Source organism: Notechis scutatus, chromosome Z, assembly GCF_049901735.1.
Source record: "Notechis scutatus isolate UNSWTSFEM ecotype Mainland chromosome Z, rNotScu1.2, whole genome shotgun sequence".
Lineage (NCBI taxonomy): Eukaryota > Metazoa > Chordata > Lepidosauria > Squamata > Elapidae > Notechis > Notechis scutatus.
This window is the reverse complement of record NC_142025.1, coordinates 66,374,893-66,394,349: the sequence shown is the minus strand read 5'-3', so window position 1 is coordinate 66,394,349 and position 19,457 is coordinate 66,374,893. Positions and strand designations below refer to the sequence as shown.

The 19,457-nt window shown below is 41.9% G+C and overlaps 1 protein-coding gene and 1 long non-coding RNA gene across 3 annotated transcripts in view; both read right to left on the bottom strand.

Moving 5' to 3' along the window:
- SEPTIN7 (septin 7) overlaps nt 1-19,457 on the bottom strand; it is a 113,180-nt gene that overhangs the window by 43,220 nt on the left and 50,503 nt on the right. For both annotated transcript variants that reach the window (XM_087945178.1, XM_087945179.1), the window contains exon 3: nt 16,042-16,148. In XM_087945178.1, coding sequence (XP_087801304.1) covers nt 16,042-16,148 — 107 coding nt within the window. The remainder of the gene's footprint in view (nt 1-16,041; nt 16,149-19,457) is intronic.
- On the bottom strand, nt 940-4,119 carry LOC148128908 (uncharacterized). Its single transcript, XR_015745588.1, has 3 exons — nt 3,989-4,119; nt 2,842-2,921; nt 940-1,003 (listed from the first exon to the last, which is right to left on the bottom strand). It is a non-coding gene; the product is annotated as an uncharacterized LOC148128908 (long non-coding RNA).

The following is a 19,457-nucleotide window of genomic DNA, read 5'->3' as shown; positions in this document are numbered from 1 at the left end:
TTTGCTGGACAGAATTAGATTAAATAAAGAAATTAAATGAATTAAAATCAAAAATCAAGAAGGGGGATGCAGATTATTGCTGGATATGGGATAAATGGTATAAGTGGGTAGACAATAAAAGGGGAAACATGTAAATAAACCTAAGATACAAATTATATTCAGCGGTTTATATTATATTAAATATATAAAAACAATTAAAGGTTTTAAACTTCCTTTTCTTTGTTATTATTATTATTAGTCATTTATAATATTTTGTCTACTAGTTAAAAAACATGAATATATTTGTAATAGAAGAGTAGTTATAAACTAACGTGAAAATAAATAGAGTATATAGTGAATTATTTAGAACTTAGGATGTGATAATGAGTGAAGATGTGACTAGTACTAGCCAATAATGATTTTTAGGACTTACCAAATTTGATAACAAATGTAAAGAATTTGTGTTATTCACATATTATTGTTTCTGTATTTTTGAAATTGTATGTTTTTAAATTTATAAATAAAATTGTTTTTAAAACTTAAAAAAAAGTTACAAGAAGCAAAAAAAAAATGTAAAAGAACACCTGTCTGATCTTAATGAATATAAATCACTGGGACCGGGTGGATTACACCCCACAGTTCTAAAGGAACTGGCAGATGCCACATCTTTCAAAAATCCTGGAGCCCTGGGGAACTACAAGAGGACTAGAAAAGTGCTGATGTGGTTCCCATCTTCAAAAAAGGAAAAAAAAACAGACCCTGGAAACTACAGACCAATCAGCCTAACATCGACCTGGAAAGCTACTGGAAAAGATAATAAAAAAACAGATCTGCCAACATCTAGGAATGGGTTTGTAACTCAGCATGGGTTTGTTAAAAACAGATCATGCCAAACCAATCTTATTTCGTTCTTTAACATAGTGATTAAATTAGTAGACCAGTGGAATACTATGGACATACAGTGATATACTTAGACTTCAGCAAGGCATCTGACAAAGTAGTCCACAACCTACTTCTTGGTAAGCTAGAAACAAGTGGGAGAGATAGCATCACCATCAGAGGGATTTGTAACTGTACAAACCATACTAAACAAGAAGTCCTTAATGGTACTACATCTACATGGAGGGAAGTAAACAGTGGGGTATCACAAGGTTCAGTTTTAGGTCCAGTACTCTTCAATATCTTCATAAATGACTTAGATGAAGGAATAGGAGAACGAATCCAAATTTGCAGATGATATTGTGTTTTCCCCAAAATATAATGTACCCTGAAAGTAACCCTCCCCTGATTTTTGGAGAGTGGGTCTAATATAAGCCCTACCCCCAAAAATAAGTCCTAGTGAAGTGGGTGCGTGTGGCCACCCCATGAGGTAGCCCTTCCCTTCCCCGGTCCCATAACTGTGGATCAGCTGAGAGAGAGAGAGAGAGAAAAAAAGACAGAGGGTTGTAATAAGAATTGCAGGCAACACTGTTTGAAAGGGCTTCCTCTCCACCGTTTCTCTTTCTCTCTACACTCACACACAAACAAACATACATAGACATTTGATGAGAAATGGCGGAGGGCAACTGGGTAAGGGGACTGACCCTCCCCCACCTTCAGCTCGGCACCTGCTCAGGGTGGCACCACGAGGCCTGGCCTCCGCATGGGTGACCCTCGCCCTGACAAATGGGCTCCCTCCTCTCCCACATGGAGCAGCAGCGGGTGAGGGCTCCGTCTGCATGGCCATGAAGCAGGATCGGCATGGCCAGTTCTTGCCCGCAATGTTGGCAGCCAGGATTGGGTCCAAGCTGCCACTGGCTGAGATCAGAAAGCCAGCCTCAGTGAGCCAGAGGTGCTGCCACCACCCAGGAAAAGAGTGTGCCAGAGCCCAAACACTGAGCCTCGCCAGCCTCAGGTTGTTTACAACTTGAGCAAGCCACGCAGCGTCTGCCCCAAACCAAGTGGGAGGGAGGCTTCTAGATGTCACTTCGGACTGCCCAGCTGAGGACAGCACCCTTCTGGCACCCACCGCCCTGACGAAGGCGAAGACTCAGGATGGAGTCTTTTTGGCGATCGGCAGAAAAATCTGAGCCTGCATGTCTTCTCTAAACAGCAGAGCTGCCGCTCCATTCAGAGTCTGAATGCCTTCTGCAAAACAGCTGAGCTGAGCCTGCATGTCTTCGCTAAACAGCATTTTCCTACCGAGCCTTCAGCATTGCAATCCCGGGATACAAACACACAGAGATTTGATTGGATCACCCTCTTCCTCCACCTGCTGCCGGTGCCATTCCAGCATGTTTTGGAAGGGAGAAGGCATAACTGCTGTTGCCCTTGGTGAAGTTTGCACAGTGGCAGCGTGAGACTGCAAGATTTATTTTTATCTCCCTTCCAAAACATACTGGGACGGCACTGGCACTGGCAGAGGGTAATCTGATCAAACCTATATATGTGTGTGTGGAAGAGAGAGAGATACGATCCAACCTTGGAGAGTTACCATATACCAAGGCTGGCGGCAGTTTGCTCTCTCTTTCTCTCTCACACACACAAAACACACAAAGGTTTGATCTTTCTTTCTCTCTCCCTTCCTTCCACTGCAAGGTTTTGCATGGAGGAGCAGATCACTTCCTGCAGGATTGGCCTCAGTACCCACTTTGGACAGCAAGCTGAAGAGCTTTGCCCTTTTTCTCCAGGGCCTTTGAAATTGTTCCCTCGCTTTTCTGCCTTAAAATTCTGGGCTCTGGCAGTGGGGCTGCTTCATCCTTTTCCTGGGAGTGTCTTGCCAGCATCTCCTTGATGGCCTTCACCTCCCTGTGGACAGTTCCCAGGGAGGGAGAAAGGGAGAGAGAGGAATGGGAAACAAACAGAAAGGATGCCTGGACTCACGGGGCTTTGTCTCCTGACAGACCTTGTAGAGAGGTGGGTAAGGCCTCATCCTTAGATGCTGGGTGGAAGGCTAAGCTGGGCTGGAAGAGAGAAGAAAAGCACAGGGGGAGAAGCAAGCCTCTGTCTATTGTCGGTGCTGCTCATAGCAGTCCCAGTAGTTGCAAGCAAGCAAGCAGCTAACACATCGAAAATGAAAAATGGGACTTGCCCGCTGCCTCTTGCACTGCAGAAGGCGGTGAAATGCAGAGAAGCGCCACCCTCCCTTTGGGAAAAAGCTGGGAGACATTTCAATAGCAGGTTAAGCTGGGTCTTATTCAGATCACATCCCGGCATGTTTGGGAGGGGAGAATGAGCACCTGGTGTTGCCTTTGTTTGGGTTTACACAACAGCAGCAAGAGATTGCAGGATTTAATTTTATTTCTCTTCCAAAATATGCCCGGATGGCACCAGCAGCAGGCATGGGGCCACCCAGTCAGTGTCCAGCAGCTGCTGAAATACATTTTGGGAAAAAGCCCGGTCCTACTTTTCACTTTTGACGCGCTTGCCACTCGCTTGCAGCAACTGGCATGAGTGACTGCCCATGCTGCTGCTGCCTCACAAGAGCTCTTTGCCCTCTCAGCCACTCTGCTTGGCTGTTCCTACTTGGTGTGGGATGAGTCGGATGAGATCTATGACCACTGGAGTGCCTCCCCCCACTGCTGGCCAGCCAGGCCTTTTGCCAGTGGCTACTGGTAGAGCCACGCCACTTCACCTGCTGCCATCTTCGGGCTGCTGAGTGCCTTCCTGCAGGTCTACTCAGTGCTGCAGGCTCCAGACTATGAGCCTGGTCCTGGTCCTGGTTCTGGTGGGCACTACTCTCATCCTGGCTGTGTGAGGCGGTGCAGCTCCACAGGCAGTAGGAGGGCACTCCAGAAGTCACAGATCTGGGAGGACTCGCTTTGCACCAGGCAGGAGCAACCCAAAAAGCAGTGCTGCCAGGAGGGCAAAGAGCCTCTGCAAGGCCAGAGTTATCTGCATGTTTAGGGTTGGGGAATATCCAGAAGGCAAGCACAGTAAGAGACAAGGCATATATTGAGAAGGAAGCTGCCTTCACAGTGGAGCGGATTGAGGGAATGGGGCTCTGTTCCAGCCTTCCAATTTCGCCTACCTGAAGACCCTTAGCAGAAAGAGTCAACCTCGAAAGGGTGACAAAGATAGAGGGAAAGCCCTGTAGATCATGAGAAGTGCAATCTCCCATTAGATCTGGGGAAACCCCTTGAATCCAGCAGGAGAGAGGATGGTCATTAATGCTGAACCAAAGCTGTGGCAGAGTTTGAAAAGAGAAAGAGAAAAATCAAGGAGCAGCATGACTGTGTTGGGTGAGACTTTTCTAATTTTTTGCTGTGGAATTTATCCTGATTTAAATGCTAATGGCTTTGGAAAAGTGGGACTGAAAAAAAATAGCAAAGTTTCAGAGCTATGATCAAACTGGAAAGTAATGGAAGAAATTATAAAGGAATTAACTTTAAGTTAAAGGATAGTCTGGACTAATAATTTCTTAAAGAACTTTAATTGTTTGAAGAATATTAGAATATACTTTTTAGTACTTTTTGATTGTTATTGGACCTGAAAGCATCAAGAAAATAATTATCAATGGAGCAGCCAAAGAAAAGTAAAGAGCATCTGGTGACTGGAAGTGACTGTTAGACGTGTAAAGTGGTTTTATCTTTGTTTTGACTAGGGAAGTCCTTGGGAACTGTTAGCTACAAAGTGTGTTCTTACAGCTGTCTATTGACAACTGTGAGAACATTAAATATTTTGAAAATTGAAAGGAGGAGAAATGTGTATTGTGAATTTGAAAACAGTCTTCTCAGTTTGGTATTGTTTGAAAATGGAAGTTTATTGATCTGGACCTGGGACCTGGTGGATTACAAACACTAACTGTTAAAGTGAAAGGAAAATTCTGGCTGCTGCTGAAATATGAACAATAAAGTGTTCTGTCTCACCTGTATCCACAGGTGAGAGTCCAAAGTTCCAAAGTACAAATGCTCAAACAGACAGTCTCAGACACGGCAGAGTTAACTGCTTTTGTTTACACAGTCCTTGGCAGTCTTCCTGGAATCTGTCTGGCAATTCCGAACTAACCATAAATCAAGACACTGCAGCCGAGTGTATCAGACGTAACACCAACCGAAATGACACCTTGCTTCGAACAGAGATTCAGAGCTAGCACGCTTTCTTATATTCCCTAAGGGGCGTGTCAGTCTCTTTTCTGTGTCTGTTGGATGGCCCGTTTCTGCTTACGTCTTTGCCGTGCGTCTATCCAACATTGCTCGGTTTGTTCTTCAACTAATGACTCCGGCACGCTCTCCTGATTGTCTGTTAACACCTGAGGTTCAATCAGGGAGGGAGATTCAGGGGAGGAAGATGACTCTGAAACTTCCAGTAAATCAGGCTCATATCTCAGAGTCAAGTCCTCTTCTTCCTCCTGACTCCCTTCAATGTCGCTCAATAATGCAGGCTCGAATCTCAATGCCAGATCTTCCTCATCACTAGAGCCTACATCTGCTGACTGACCAGGTTCAAACCTCGGAGGCACAACACTATCCCTCACCGCAGGGCCCTTCCCGGATGTGGTTTCGATGGGAAGTGTTCATGGAACCTCCGGATAAGGTCCAGAGCATGAACCGTGGAAGCATCCACCCAAGAGAGAACCTCCGATCCATCCTCCAGCCGCCCGACAAAGTACTGAAATCTTCCCTTCAGCCAGCGAGAATCCTGAACGCTGACGACCGTGTCATCAGCATCGGCCTCATTGCTGGGTACCGATGGAGAAGCCGTACCTTCGGGAGAACGGAGAGTACACGATGGGGAGTCAGGAACCAGAAGGGAACGGTGGAAGACAGGATGAATGCGCATGGAGCACGTCAGGGCGAGTCGATACGCAATGGGATTGATGACCGCCTCAATAGGGAATGGACCAATGAAGCGGTGGTCAACTTCTTAATCGGGCAATCGACCCGAAGGTGCTTTGTGGATAACCACACCCTATCACCCACAGCTAGCGGAGGCGTCGCCCGACGTGAACGATCCACAAACCGTTTGTAGTCTTCCTTCGCCCGTTTCAATTGTTGCACCACTAATCGGTGAACCGACTGCAATTCCGCGAGAAATTCTTGCGTTTCTGGAACTGGGGAATCCATGATTGACAACGGGAAAAATCATGGATGGTAGCCCACGTTCGCATAAAACGGCATTACACGAGTAGATGTATGCTGAGAATTGTTAAAGGCAAACTCTGCCAAAGGGAGGTAGGTCACCTAACCGTTCTGTCGATGGTTGACAAAACATCTCAGATATTGGGTGAGGATGCCAATCACTTTCTCAGTCCTGCCATCAGTCTCCGGATGGTGCGCAGACGCCAAACACACCTGCACTTGTAATGCAGTCATTAGGCTGTTCCAGAAATGAGCGGTAAACTGGACACCGCGATCCAAAACCACCCTGTCCGGCAGACCATGTAGATGGAATACATGCTGAAGAAATAACTGGGCAGTAGTGCGGGCTGATGGTAACTTCCGACAAGGGATAAAATGGGCCATCTTGGTAAGCATATCAACCACCACGAGTACCGTCGTATAACCTGACGAAGAGGGCAAGTGTATTAAAAAGTCCATAGAGATTGCCCCCCATGGTCTGCCCGGAGTCGGCAGCGGTTGAAGGAGTCCAGGAGGCGCACCCGATGCGGCCTTCGCTTGTCGACACGGAACACAGGAGGCGACGTAGGAAAAGACGTCATGTCGGACTTGAGGCCACCAAAAAGTCCGTGTGACCAAATGAAGAGTTTTAAAGAAGCCAAAATGGCCAGTAGCTGGGTTGTCATGACATTGAGTCATGATGAGGGCTCTAAGCGTCCTGGTGGGCACGTACAATAGGCCCCGATGCCGTAGAAAGCCCTCCTCCAGAGTCCATGGGGAGTCAGGTCCAATTTCCCCCATTCTCTGCTGCGACCAAGCGTCTAAGCGCTGCGCCTCTCTTACCCGAGCCCTCAAATCCACCGGTTCCTGGATAACAGCCAAAGATTCCGGTGGCAGCACCATACGTGGAGGAAGAGGGTCCTCGGGACACAGGTCCTCGGGTTTATGGGACAGGGCATCCGCTCTCCGATTTTGACCACTGGGAATGTACGTGACCGAAAAGTTGAACCTGGCGAAGAACAACGACCATCGGATCTGTCGTTGGTTCAACTTCCTCACAGTGGACAAATGCTCCAGGTTACGGTGATCCGTCCGAACCTCCACCTTGTGCCGAGCCCCCTCCAAATGATGTCACCAGGTCTCGAACTCAGCCTTGATGGCCAGCAACTTCTTCTCCCAGATGGTATAGTTGCGCTCGGAAGTTGTGAGCTTCCTTGAATAATATGCGCATGGAAAAAGAGGTGCGCCATCCGTTGGGGCTTGTAACAACACCGCCCCAATAGCTACGTTGGATGCATCCGTCTCGACCACAAACGGATGATTCAGACCAGGATGCCTCAAGATTGGTTCAGCAACGAAGGCCTTCTTGAGAGCCTCAAAGGCCTGTTGCTGCGGGGGCCCCCACTGGAACGGGACCTTCTTGCGAGGGAGCTGGGTGATGGGATCCGTCCGTTTGGCAAAATCCGGGATGAAGGTCCTGTAGTAATTAGCAAACCCCAAGAGACGCTGCACGTCCTTCACTCGATGAGGGGGTTCCCAACTACACAAGGCCTCTACTTTCCTCGGGTCCATTGCAATGCCTTCAGGAGAGATGATATGCCCCAAGAACTCTATGGAAGTCTGGAAAAAGAGGCATTTCTCCAGCTTCGCGTAGAGTTTATGCTCCCGAAGACATTGTAATACCTGGTGGACTTGGCGAAGGTGGCTATCCCTGGACCGAGAGTAGATCAAAATGTCGTCCAGGTACACCACCACGAACCGATCAAGCATGTCCCGTAAAATGTCATTCATTAAATGCTGGAAAACTGCGGGGGCGTTGGTCAACCCAAACGGCATAACGGTGTATTCAAAATGCCCGTATCGGGTACCAAATGCCGCCTTCCACTCGTCCCCCTTGCACATCCGCACCAGGTTGTAGGCCCCTCGAAGATCAAGCTTGGTGAAAATAGTGACCTCCCGCAACCGCTCCATCAACTCTGGAATGAGCGGCAAGGGATAACTATTCCTCACCGTGATGGCGTTCAGCCGGCGGTAGTCACAGCACAAACGCAAATCCCCCGTCTTCTTTTTCACAAAAAGGACGGGAGCAGAAAGAGGAGACGACGACGGCCTGATAAATCCCCGGGCCAAATTCTTATCCAGAAACTCTCGAAGAGCAGCCAATTCGGGCTCAGACATTGAATACAGATGACCCTTAGGTAGTGGGGCATCAGGTAGAAGGTCCACGGGACAGTCATAGGCTCGATGCGGTGGTAACTGATCTGCCTCCTTCTCGCTGAAAACATCGGAGAAGTCCGATAGTTCAGGAGGTACGGAAACAGCGGGGGTGGCGATGTCCTGGCCAGTGCAGGTATGTCTCAGATGGTCCACGCACTGGAGACTTGGGAACGAAATGGCGTTCTGCGCCCAAGCCATTAGAGGATCGTGCAACCGTAGCCAGGCCATGCCAAGGATCAAAGGGAGATGGAGGTCCAAGGTGATATAAAAACTAATCGCCTCCTCGTGGTCCCCGATAACCAGACGCAACGGCTGGGTGGCAAAACGAAGGGGCCCAGACCGAAGCTCACGCCCATCAACGGTTTCCACCCTGATGGGTGGTTCCACGGCAACCAAAGGGACATCAAAGTGAGTTGCAAAGGCCCGGTCCATAAAACTAGTAGTAGCCCCCGAGTCCACCAACGTAACAGCAGGAATCCCCTCCTTTCGGGACTGTAGGAAAACCTGTGTGTCCAAAAGCAAATGTTGGGGAGGACCAGAGTTCACCTCTGCTACTTCGGGCGGTGGTGTGATACGTGCCCGACCTAGGGTTTCCCCGAGGCCGGCCTGCCCCGTTTCCCAACGGCACAGGGTTAGATTCTGGCACTGGTTTTCGTGTCCCCCGCCATTTACAAGAACTGGCAAAATGTCCCGACCCCCCACAATAAAGGCACAAGCCTCCTTGGAACCTTCACGAGCGTTCTTGCGCCATCAACCAAGAGCAGAGTGCACCCAACTCCATCGGTTCCTCAGTCCTGGACCTGGTGGATTACAAACACTAACTGTTAAAGTGAAAGGAAAATTCTGGCTGCTGCTGAAATATGAACAATAAAGTGTTCTGTCTCACCTGTATCCACAGGTGAGAGTCCAAAGTTCCAAAGTACAAATGCTCAAACAGACAGTCTCAGACATGGCAGAGTTAACTGCTTTTGTTTACACAGTCCTTGGCGGTCTTCCTGGAATCTGTCTGGCAAGTCCGAACTAACCATAAATCAAGATGCTGCAGCCGAGTGTATCAGACGTAACACCAACCGAAATGACACCTTGCTTCGAACAGAGATTCAGAGCTAGCACGCTTCCTTATATTCCCTAAGGGGCGTGTCAGTCTCTTTTCTGTGTCCGTTGGATGGCCCGTATCTGCTTACGTCTTTGCCGTGCGTCTATCCAACATTGCTCGGTTTGTTCTTCAACTAATGACTCCGGCACGTTCTCCTGATTGTCTGTTAACACCTGAGGTTCAATCAGGGAGGGAGATTCAGGGGAGGAAGATGACTCTGAAACTTCCAGTAAATCAGGCTCATATCTCAAAGTCAAGTCCTCTTCTTCCTCCTGACTCCCTTCAATGTCGCTCAATAATGCAGGCTCGAATCTCAATGCCAGATCTTCCTCATCACTCGAGCCTACATCTGCTGACTGACCAGGTTCAAACCTCGGAGGCACAACAATAAAGTATAAAGAAGAAAGGAAGATTACCGCTGTTTTTACTGGATATATAGACATAACCTATGAAAACACTGACCCTTGCACGAGGAGATTTAAATAGCCTGGACTGACTTTGGACCTAAGTGAAATATCCCTTTTTCTCCCCCCCCCTTTTTTTCTATTTTCTCTCTTTTTCCCTTTTTGTTTTGGATAGACATTTGAGTCTCCGAGATAGTTTGTCAGATAATGAATGGGAGAGCTGGTAGACCAACTTGGATTACAAATCTAAATTGTTAAAAGAAGGATAGTAAAAAAACAGCTGCACCTAAAGAAAATTTAAATTGTTGATTGTTGGACTGATTAATTTTGTGGATTATAGTTATATATAACTGTAAAATCAGAATTTGGGAATTTTAGACTTTTGGCTAGTACTTTTTGATACTATATTAGATAAACTGAAGGAGGAGTGTTTGGATATTTGGAAAGTATCTTTACCGTTTAGATAAAATTCTCCTTTTTCTCCCATTTTTCAAGTCCTCTGTGAGCCACAGAAATGACAAGTGCTTCGAATATATCGAAGATAGGCAAAAAAGGCACATCTACACCATCATCTGCAGCATCCAGCCCATCAAATCAAAGATCTTTAGAAAATATGTTGGGTCTGGAGAAATCAAATTCTCTTCAGACTATGCAAGTGATGCTTCAATCAATTCAAGAAGCCATGATTAAAAATCAAGAAGCCATGGCAAAAAAAACCATGATGAGATTAAAAATGAAATGGGAAAGATGAAAGGAGAGACACATACAATGGATGAAAAAATAGGGACCATTCAGCAAATGATAGCAAAAAATGAACAGAGGATACAGAAAATTGGAGAAAAAGCAGAGCTAACAGAAAGTAGTGGAGGAGGTCTCACAAGTCAACAAGGGTCTGGAGGAGACAGAGATGGAAAGGGCAGCTTACTTCCCGAGATTCCAAAATATTGAAGAAGGGGAAGATCTGATGGATGTGATGACAGAATTGTTGGTTGAAGCTCTACAGAAAACTAAACAAGAAGTTCAAGGGGAAATAGATGAAATATTTAGAATCCATACAAACTATGCAAGAAGACATAAACTTCCAAGACAGGTCTATGTGAGATTTACTAAAAAGACATTGAGAGATGAAATACTTAAAAGATCAAGAGATGAACCTTTGAAAGGGAAAGAAATTGTGACTTTGAAACAAATCCCCATGAGAGTAAGGGACCAAAGGAGACAGTATCAATTCCTGACATCTCAACTGATTAACTATAATGTGATTTTCAGATGGCTGATACCAAAGGAAATTCTGGTCATTTGGCAAGATAAAAGATTTAGACTGGACTCATTAGACAAAGCTTATGAATTTTTTGATTATTATTTTATTGTAAGTGAAGAACAGGAAAGCAGAGAAGAGATAGCAAGTAAAAGGCAAGAAGGAATACAAGCAGAAAAAAAGATCTCGCAACAAGAAGAGAGTAAAAATGAGAAAAGAGAACAAGCAGAACAAGAAAGTGGAAGAGCAAAGGAACAGAGAGATAAGAACAACTAGAAGTGTAAAACCTATATATAAATGAAGTGATGGAAGAAAAAATACAGATGTGATCAATAACAAATGGATTGAACTCCCCTGCAAAAAGGAAAAAAAGTTTATGAAATTACAAAAATTAAAACTGGATTTAATTTGTTTTCAAGAAGTGCATATTAAAAAGCAACATAGGAATCTATTGGAATAACCCAAAATTGGGAAATTATATTCTGCATTACAACAAAAGAAAAGAGGGGTGGCACTGTATGTTAAAGAAACATTAAAAGCTAAACAAAGATACTCAGATGGAGAATATTGATGGCTGAGATTGCAATAAATCAGAAATAGATTCTTTTGATTGCAATATATGCACCAAATAACAATAATTTTATAAAAAAAACTCCATAAGAAGATAATTGAAATGTACTATGAAAATATAAGTATGATAGAAGACTTTAATACAATTGTGGATGTCAAATTAGACTTACAGAAGCAGTAAAAATAATAAAAAATAAATTAGAAGGACACTTCTGAAAACCTTTTTTGAAATAACACAAGAAATAGGTATATAGGATATATGGAAAGTGTTAAACCCTCCAAAAAATCAATATACATTGTATTCGAATAGACACCAATCTGGTCTAGAATAAATATGATATTCATGTCACCAGAAATGAGAACAAATGTCCAAGAGACTGACATAGAAATGAACATATGGGCGGATCACAATCCTATAAAAATCAGGTGGAATGGACAGAGGGAAAACTGAGATGGACATTGAATCAAAGTATATTAAAGGACAAGGAGTTTATACAATAATGGAAAAAGAAATGAACCTTTTCTTTAAAGAAAATAGAAAAGAAGAAACATCATTACAAAATGTTTGGGACACGACTAAAGCATTTATTTGAGGATTAGCCATAACATATTTAGCAAGAAGAAACAAGAAAAAGAAACAACAGCAAAAAATACTACAAGAAGAACTGAAAAATTTGGAGATAGAACTGTAGAAAGACTCACAGAAAAGGTGAAAGAAAAAATGGAATTAACCAAACATAAATTAAACAGAAAAAGAAAAAATGGCACAAAAAATTAAAATGGCAAGACAAAACTTTTTTGAAAATGCAAATAAGCCAGGTAGATGGCTAGCATATAAGCTGAAAAAAGAGAGAAGAAAATGATATATAAATTGATAGATGAAAAAGGGATCCTTTACTATCAAAATGAAGATAAAAAGAAAATAATCCAGGAATTTTATGGAAAACTTTACAGTCAAGAAAAAGTTCCAGAAGAAATAATAATACAATATTTAGAAAAGGCCGCATTATCTAAAATACCAGAGACAGTGAAAATGATGTTAAATGAAAGAATAATGATGATGGAATTAACAGAAGCAACTAAAAGGCAAAAAAACCTAATAAAACATCTGGACCAGACGAATTTCCGGCAGAGCTTTATAAATATTTAAAGAGGTTTTAGGTTTGCTGTTGGGCTCTACATTTTAGCAGCGTCTCGGAGCCCAACATTGCAGCTTGGCAGCCAATCCGGACCAGCAGAGAAGGGAGGGAGGGCTGTGGGTGACATTCCATAGCCTTGGACCTGTGTATCTCAGATGTCAGTTTAGGAGTGAAGGAGGACTGCAGCCTCTTTTGCAGCCTTGGAACTCAGATAATACAGATGGATGCCTCTTTGAACTGTGGAACGGTGAGCGGATTTGGCTTTAACACAGTGCTGGGTTTGAGGCGAATTGATAATTGTTATTTGGGATACTAATGGAAGGCAGGGTGGAGGGAGGAATGTAATATTAGCTTAAGCATGGTTTAATTAGGCACGGGGTGATGGCGTGGATAATTAGATAATGGGTAGATTAGGGTCAGGCGGATTCTAGGTAATTGGGCAGCGATGGATAAAATAATATTGGGAGTTAACGCTGACTTTTCACGGTTATCAGTTGTTGAAACTCTTAGCCACGATTGGGAATACAGCAATAAACTCTATAATTGCAACACTACAAGTGTGAGTAGCCTGGTTTATTGATTAAAAGATCCAGTTCTTGGCAGAGACCGACAGTGTTGGAGGTCTATAATGATTGTTAAGGGCTAATCTTCTTAAAACATGGGCAGAAGCAAATATTACTCTAACACCAAAAGAAGATTCAGATTTACAGCAGATAAAAAACTATAGAACAGTATGATTATTAAATGTAGATTACAAAATATATGCCTCAATAATAGCAGAGAGATTAAAAAGATTCTTGAATGAATTTATACACCCAGACCAGAACAGATTTTTACCTAAAAGGCAAATTAAAAATAATATGAGAATAATCTTGAATACATTGGAATATTATGAAGTACACTCAGTTAGCGCTGATCTTCTTAGATCCACAAAAATCCTTTGATAATTTAAATTGGCAATTTATGATACAACAACTAAAATGTATGGACTTTGGTGAAAAAATTATAAATATGATTAAGGCAATATATTTTAAACAAATGGCAAAAGTGATAGTAAATGGAGATATGACAGAGAATTTTAACATAAGCAAGGGTACAAGACAAGATGTCCACTGTCTCCCCTACTATTTATACTAACTTTGGAAGCTTTGATTAGAAAGATCAGACAAGATCCAAAAATAAAAGATATGGAAATAAAAAAAGAAAACTACAAATTACAGGTGTTTGCGGATGACTTAGTATTTATCCTAGAAGAACCACTGGAAATGGGATCAAAATTGATACAAAAAATAGAAGACTTTGGGGAAGTGGCAGGATTAAAAATAAACAAAGAAAAGACTAAGATGTTGATAAAGAATCTTACAAATAAACAGAAAAAGAAATTGATTGAAAAGATGGACATTCAGATAACTAAAAAAGTAAAATATTTAGGAATCTGGTTAACAGCAAGATGTGCAACTATTAAAAAAGAGCGTTGGTACTTACCTGATACACCCATTGTCTTTGAGCTGAGACGACCATCCAACAGTGGGAGGTGCTTAGACTTAGCTCGGATAGGCTGAGCTTGATTGATAGGACGCTCCTTCTCCTCCACGTACTCCTCCTTAGCATCCCCCAGTTTTTGCGAAGACGAAGGGATGTAACCCTCACCTTTTTTGTTCTTTTTTTTTTTTTGGGTAGTCATTGGCTGGACCAGGAACCCACCAGACAGAAATTGGGTGGGTCTGGATGCTTGTCGCAGCTCACAGAAAACGGGCGTATCAGGTAAGTACCAACACCCTTTCTCCAATGATCTGCTCCGAGCATCCAGCAGTGGGACATACCAAAGCTTGGCTTGTCCTACAGGAGGGTCTCTGTCTGGAGTGGAGTCCCCTCATGGTCCCTGTGGACCCGTTGCAGAACTCTCCTACCAAAGGAGGCTTCAGCTGAGGCACATACGTACGGAGAGCTCTCCTAACATTTAGTTGATGCCATTGATGTTCTAACACTTGAGATGGTCTCGGACAAAAGTTTGGAAGGACAAGTTCTTGTGCTCTGTGAAAGGCCGAATTAATTTTTTTAATCCAATTTATTCTTATTAGTAGTATTATTCTTATTAAGAATATTCAAGATATCTTTCTTATTATATTTATATATATAATTATATCTATGCACAGATATTGTATATAATATTATTATGCAGTCACCAGTCAGATAATCTAATGACTGAAATTTTGGAGCCAAACTGTTATAACCTAATTTGAGAACACCTTTCAGGGCCTGAATTTAGAAATAAGTGATTCTGTTGTCACTGGCCCTCAACAGCTTCCTGCACAGGCGGACACTGGCCTTGGTGCTCACTATTGCTGTGCTGCTAACCTCAGTGAGGGCTGCCAACTTAGTTTCTGATAATAAACCTCAGAAAGAGGCCAAAAAACAGAATAATTTGTCCCCTGAACCCTCAGGAAGAAAGCTTTGTGAGGGGAAATGGCCTCTTCAACACATAAAGAGATAGAGATCCCAATGGAATTTCTACAAACAAAATCATGCTGGCGGTTATTTTAGGTGCCAAATTTTAGCAGCAACCACCACCTCTTTCCACAAGCTGATGCAGCACGAACAATTAGAGGTGATTAAAGGAGAATTGGAGCTCAGAAGCCCCCTCCTTTTAGGTGTTCTGTTTGGGGAATCAAAGAAAAGCCTTGACAGCTTGTCTTCTAAAGCAGCTCAGTGACAGGGCTTCATGATGTCAAGGCGATCTGAGTGCCTTTGCGACGGCAAATGGATGTGAGTGCTTCCGATCGCCACGGAAGTGACTGAGCGCTCCCTCAGGCCACTATTTTATTTTCCATACTTTTTAATACCTACATAAAATTGCAAGGACAGGTCATTCAGGGATATGGGTTGACATGCCTTCAAGATGACTTCCAGCTCTGTTTTACCTTTTCATCTCACAGGTGAATGGTCAATGTTTTGAATCAGTGCTGAAGAATGTATTAGATTGAAATTCATGGAATTCTCTCAGCAGAAAAATCTCAACTAATACTCATATTAGCATCATTCTTGCATCTTTCTATTTTCCCAAGCTTTTTAATTGTCTTTTAACTGTATTTTAATTCTTAGTTTTTGAGTGAGTATTAGGCTGCAGCCTGATTTACATATTTTTATTTTGTACCTGGTTTGATTTTAGCATATTCTCAAACTGCAACTTTTAGTCTATTTATTAAAAACCGTTTAGAAAATTTTGGTTAATGAATATTTTTTTAAAAAATTAATTGAACCAATAAATAAAATTAAGAAGTTTCTATTTCAATCTAGCATATAAAAGATTGTAATAGAAGGTATACTTTTTCATGCAAACCTGTACAGTCTTTTTAATTCTATGTGAAGGTCCTGGGTATTCTGGAGAATACAAGTCTGTCAGGAATAACGAGTTGATTAGTGTTGATTTTCCCAATCCAGATTCACCTACCAAAAACAAAAATACAATTAGAATTACGATACTACTCATTAGGAAATGTTTTCAAGGTCATTTTATTGCAATGCATAATTCATGTTATTTTGCAGTGTTCATAGCTATTTTTTATTTTGTAGGTTTAAAATAAAAAAAACTATGCATACAATTATTAATGTAATTTTCCTGTAGGGGTAGTTTCATTCAAATATTTAAGTTTTAACATCTAAAACAGACCTTGTGACCAATTTTTAAATTTAAAATAAATTAAGAAATATTCACACTCAGACAATTTCTCTCTCCTATCTGCATAAAGAGACATGAATTTTAAGTCTTTAAACAGTGTTTCCCAATCTTAGAAACTTAAAAATGTATGGGAGTTGAAGATCATATATCCTAAAAATTATTAAGGTTGAGAAATGCTGTATCTGAAATTTAAATGAATTTTTACGTTTACAGGTAATCCTTGCTTAAGGACCATTTGTTCTGCCACTGCTCAAAATTACAACAGCACCATACTGTTGTAATGCATTTCTACACTGAACAGAAAAGAAGACAATATATCCTAATCATACCCTAAGAATGTCAGATGAAAAATTAGATAAAGTCTCAAAATAAAGCATGTTTTTACAAAAAAGATATTTTGTGTGATTTCAGTCTTCTCTACATATTTAGTATTAGCTAAAAATTCCAAAAGTATGCAACACTTAGTTATCAAAGAAAGAATTTGTAAATATGTATCTGTCCACATGATAGATTACAAAAAAAACACTACCAGTGAATTTTTAATCGCTTTACCAGTCTTCTCAAGTAGAATAAGTTTATGAAAGAACAATGTCAGTGTTCTAACCAAGTAAGAATTTATTAGAGAATCATATTGGCACATCTGGGGAAAACCCGAATCTGAATTCCTGCGTTTTCTCCTGCTACACTAAAATTCACACCCAGCCCCTTTACTGATGACCCTTCAAATCACTCTCCAATCCACTTCCATTCTGAACTCCCGCCAAGTCCAGTCACTTCCCTCCAAACTCCAGCAATTCGACCTTAAGCTCTGCCAAAGAATGTTGTTGTGGCTATCCTCCTTTCTCACTTCACTCTTATTCCCACAGTTACCCATCCTCCCTTGTAGATGGATCTGGGGCTGATAAACAAAATATTCCAATTATGCACTCTACATTCTGTATTTTCAGTGTTTCAACTTATCAAATAAGTTAATGATTCCACAGATTCAAGCTTCCTTATTCAGTTTCATAAGCTGGCACATTCCAGTGATCTACTATAGGCATTTATAAATTAATTTCTGTCACATGCTCTTATACCAGAATTGACAACTTTTTCCTATCACAAGCACATTCCCAAAATAATGTCAGGGATGAATTCGGGTTAGGAGAAAAACAGCCAGGAATTAAAGGGACCACTTCTCTTTCATTAGCCATTCTTCTTTTCTCTCCTCCTTTACAACCCAGCAGACATTATACTAGAAAACATGCACATTATTTTTTTGCTGTCTGGAAATAGCTATAGGAAAGTTGCCCATATGTTGAGAATGTTTGTTCACGCTATAGCGTGGAGTAATCTGAAAAAGGACTAAATTTCAAATTTAAGGTTCATAAATTGTGTAAGTTTACAATATACAATCTGTGCACAATTATTAGGCAAGTTGTATTTTGGAGGATTAATTTCATTATTAAACAACTACAGTGCTCTCGGTCAATCCAAAATGTTAATAAATATAAAACCTGAGCATTTAAGAAACTAAAAGTGAGGTTTTGGCTTTCTTAGGAGAATATCTGAGTGCACAATTATTGGGAAATTATTAATGTGCAGAATTACTATGCAACTAAATGAAAAATGAAAATTTGCCCTTCTCATTCATTTATTTGCATCTCTTAAAGTGAGAATAAAAATAATCAACTCAAAATGTACAAATAAACATTTCTGACATTTAAAAACAAAAATAAAACAGTGACCAATATAGACACCCTTCTTTTTAATAAGTCATAAGCCTTCCATTCTGTCAGTTTCTTGATCTGTTGATGGTCAACTTTTTGTGCAGCAGCAACCACAATCTCCCACACATTATTCAGAGAAGTGTACTGTTTTCCTTCACCGTCAATCTTCTATTTAAAAAGAGCCCACAAGTTCCCAACAGGATTTAGGTCAGGTAAGGAAGGAGGCAATGTCATTATTCTTTCATCTTTAAGGCCTTTAGTGGCTAGCCACACAGTGGAGTACTCGATATATGCAATGAAGCATTGTCCTGCATAAAAATCATGATGGTCTTGAAAGATGGAGATTTTTCCCAGTGCCACTGCTTGAAGAAAGTGTCTTCTAAAAACTGGCAATAGGTTTGGGAGTTGATTAGGAGTCCATCTTCAACCCAAAAAGGTCCAACTAGCTCATCTTTAATAATAACAGCCCATACCAGTATTCCATCTTGCTGGCATCTGAGTCGAAGCGGAGCTCTGTGCCTGTTACTGATTCAGCCATGGGCCTATCATCTGGTCCATCAAGAGTCACTCTCATCTCATCAGTCCATAAAACCTTTGAAAAATAAATTATCTTCAGATATTTCTTGGCCCACTCTTGCTGTTTCAATTGATGTGTCTTGTTCAGTGGTGATTGGGTTTCAGCCTTCCTTACCTTGGCCATCTGAACACTGAAAACCTTGTATTTCTGGGAACTCCAGGTAGGTGGTAGTTCTGGAATATGATAGCGCTGGAGGATAATAGATTTCCAGTAGCCTCACGTTTGGTTCTTATCAAATCTTTGGCAGTTAAGGTGCATCTTTTTTTCTCAATAGGTTCTGGTGACTCTGTTGACTATTTGCAACACAATGTTTGATGGTTTTGTGATCACGCCCCAATATCTTCGCAATTTCAAGAATGCTGCATCCCTCTGAAAGACTTTTTTTTTTTTTTTACAATTTTTGACTTTTCAGAGTCAGCTAAATCTCTTTTTTGGCATATTTTGTCAGAGGAAAATAAGTTGCCTAATAATTATGCACACCTTGGTATAGGGTGTTGATCTCCTCAGGCCACACTCTCCTTCTTTACACAAAAACATATCACCTCATATGCTTATATCCACTAAGCCAGGGATGGGCAAACTACGGCCCGCGGGCTACATCCGGCCCGTTGGTCTTTTTAATCCGGCCCGCCGAAGATTGGTACAGAATTAAGGTTTGATGTGAATGATTGAATGATTGCATTCATTTGATTTTGACTTGTAATGACAGGCATTTCGACACCAGGTAGCGCATTAGGCGCAGTGACTTGATTTTGCGGAGATTTTGCAGTTTTTTATATGTATTGTATCTT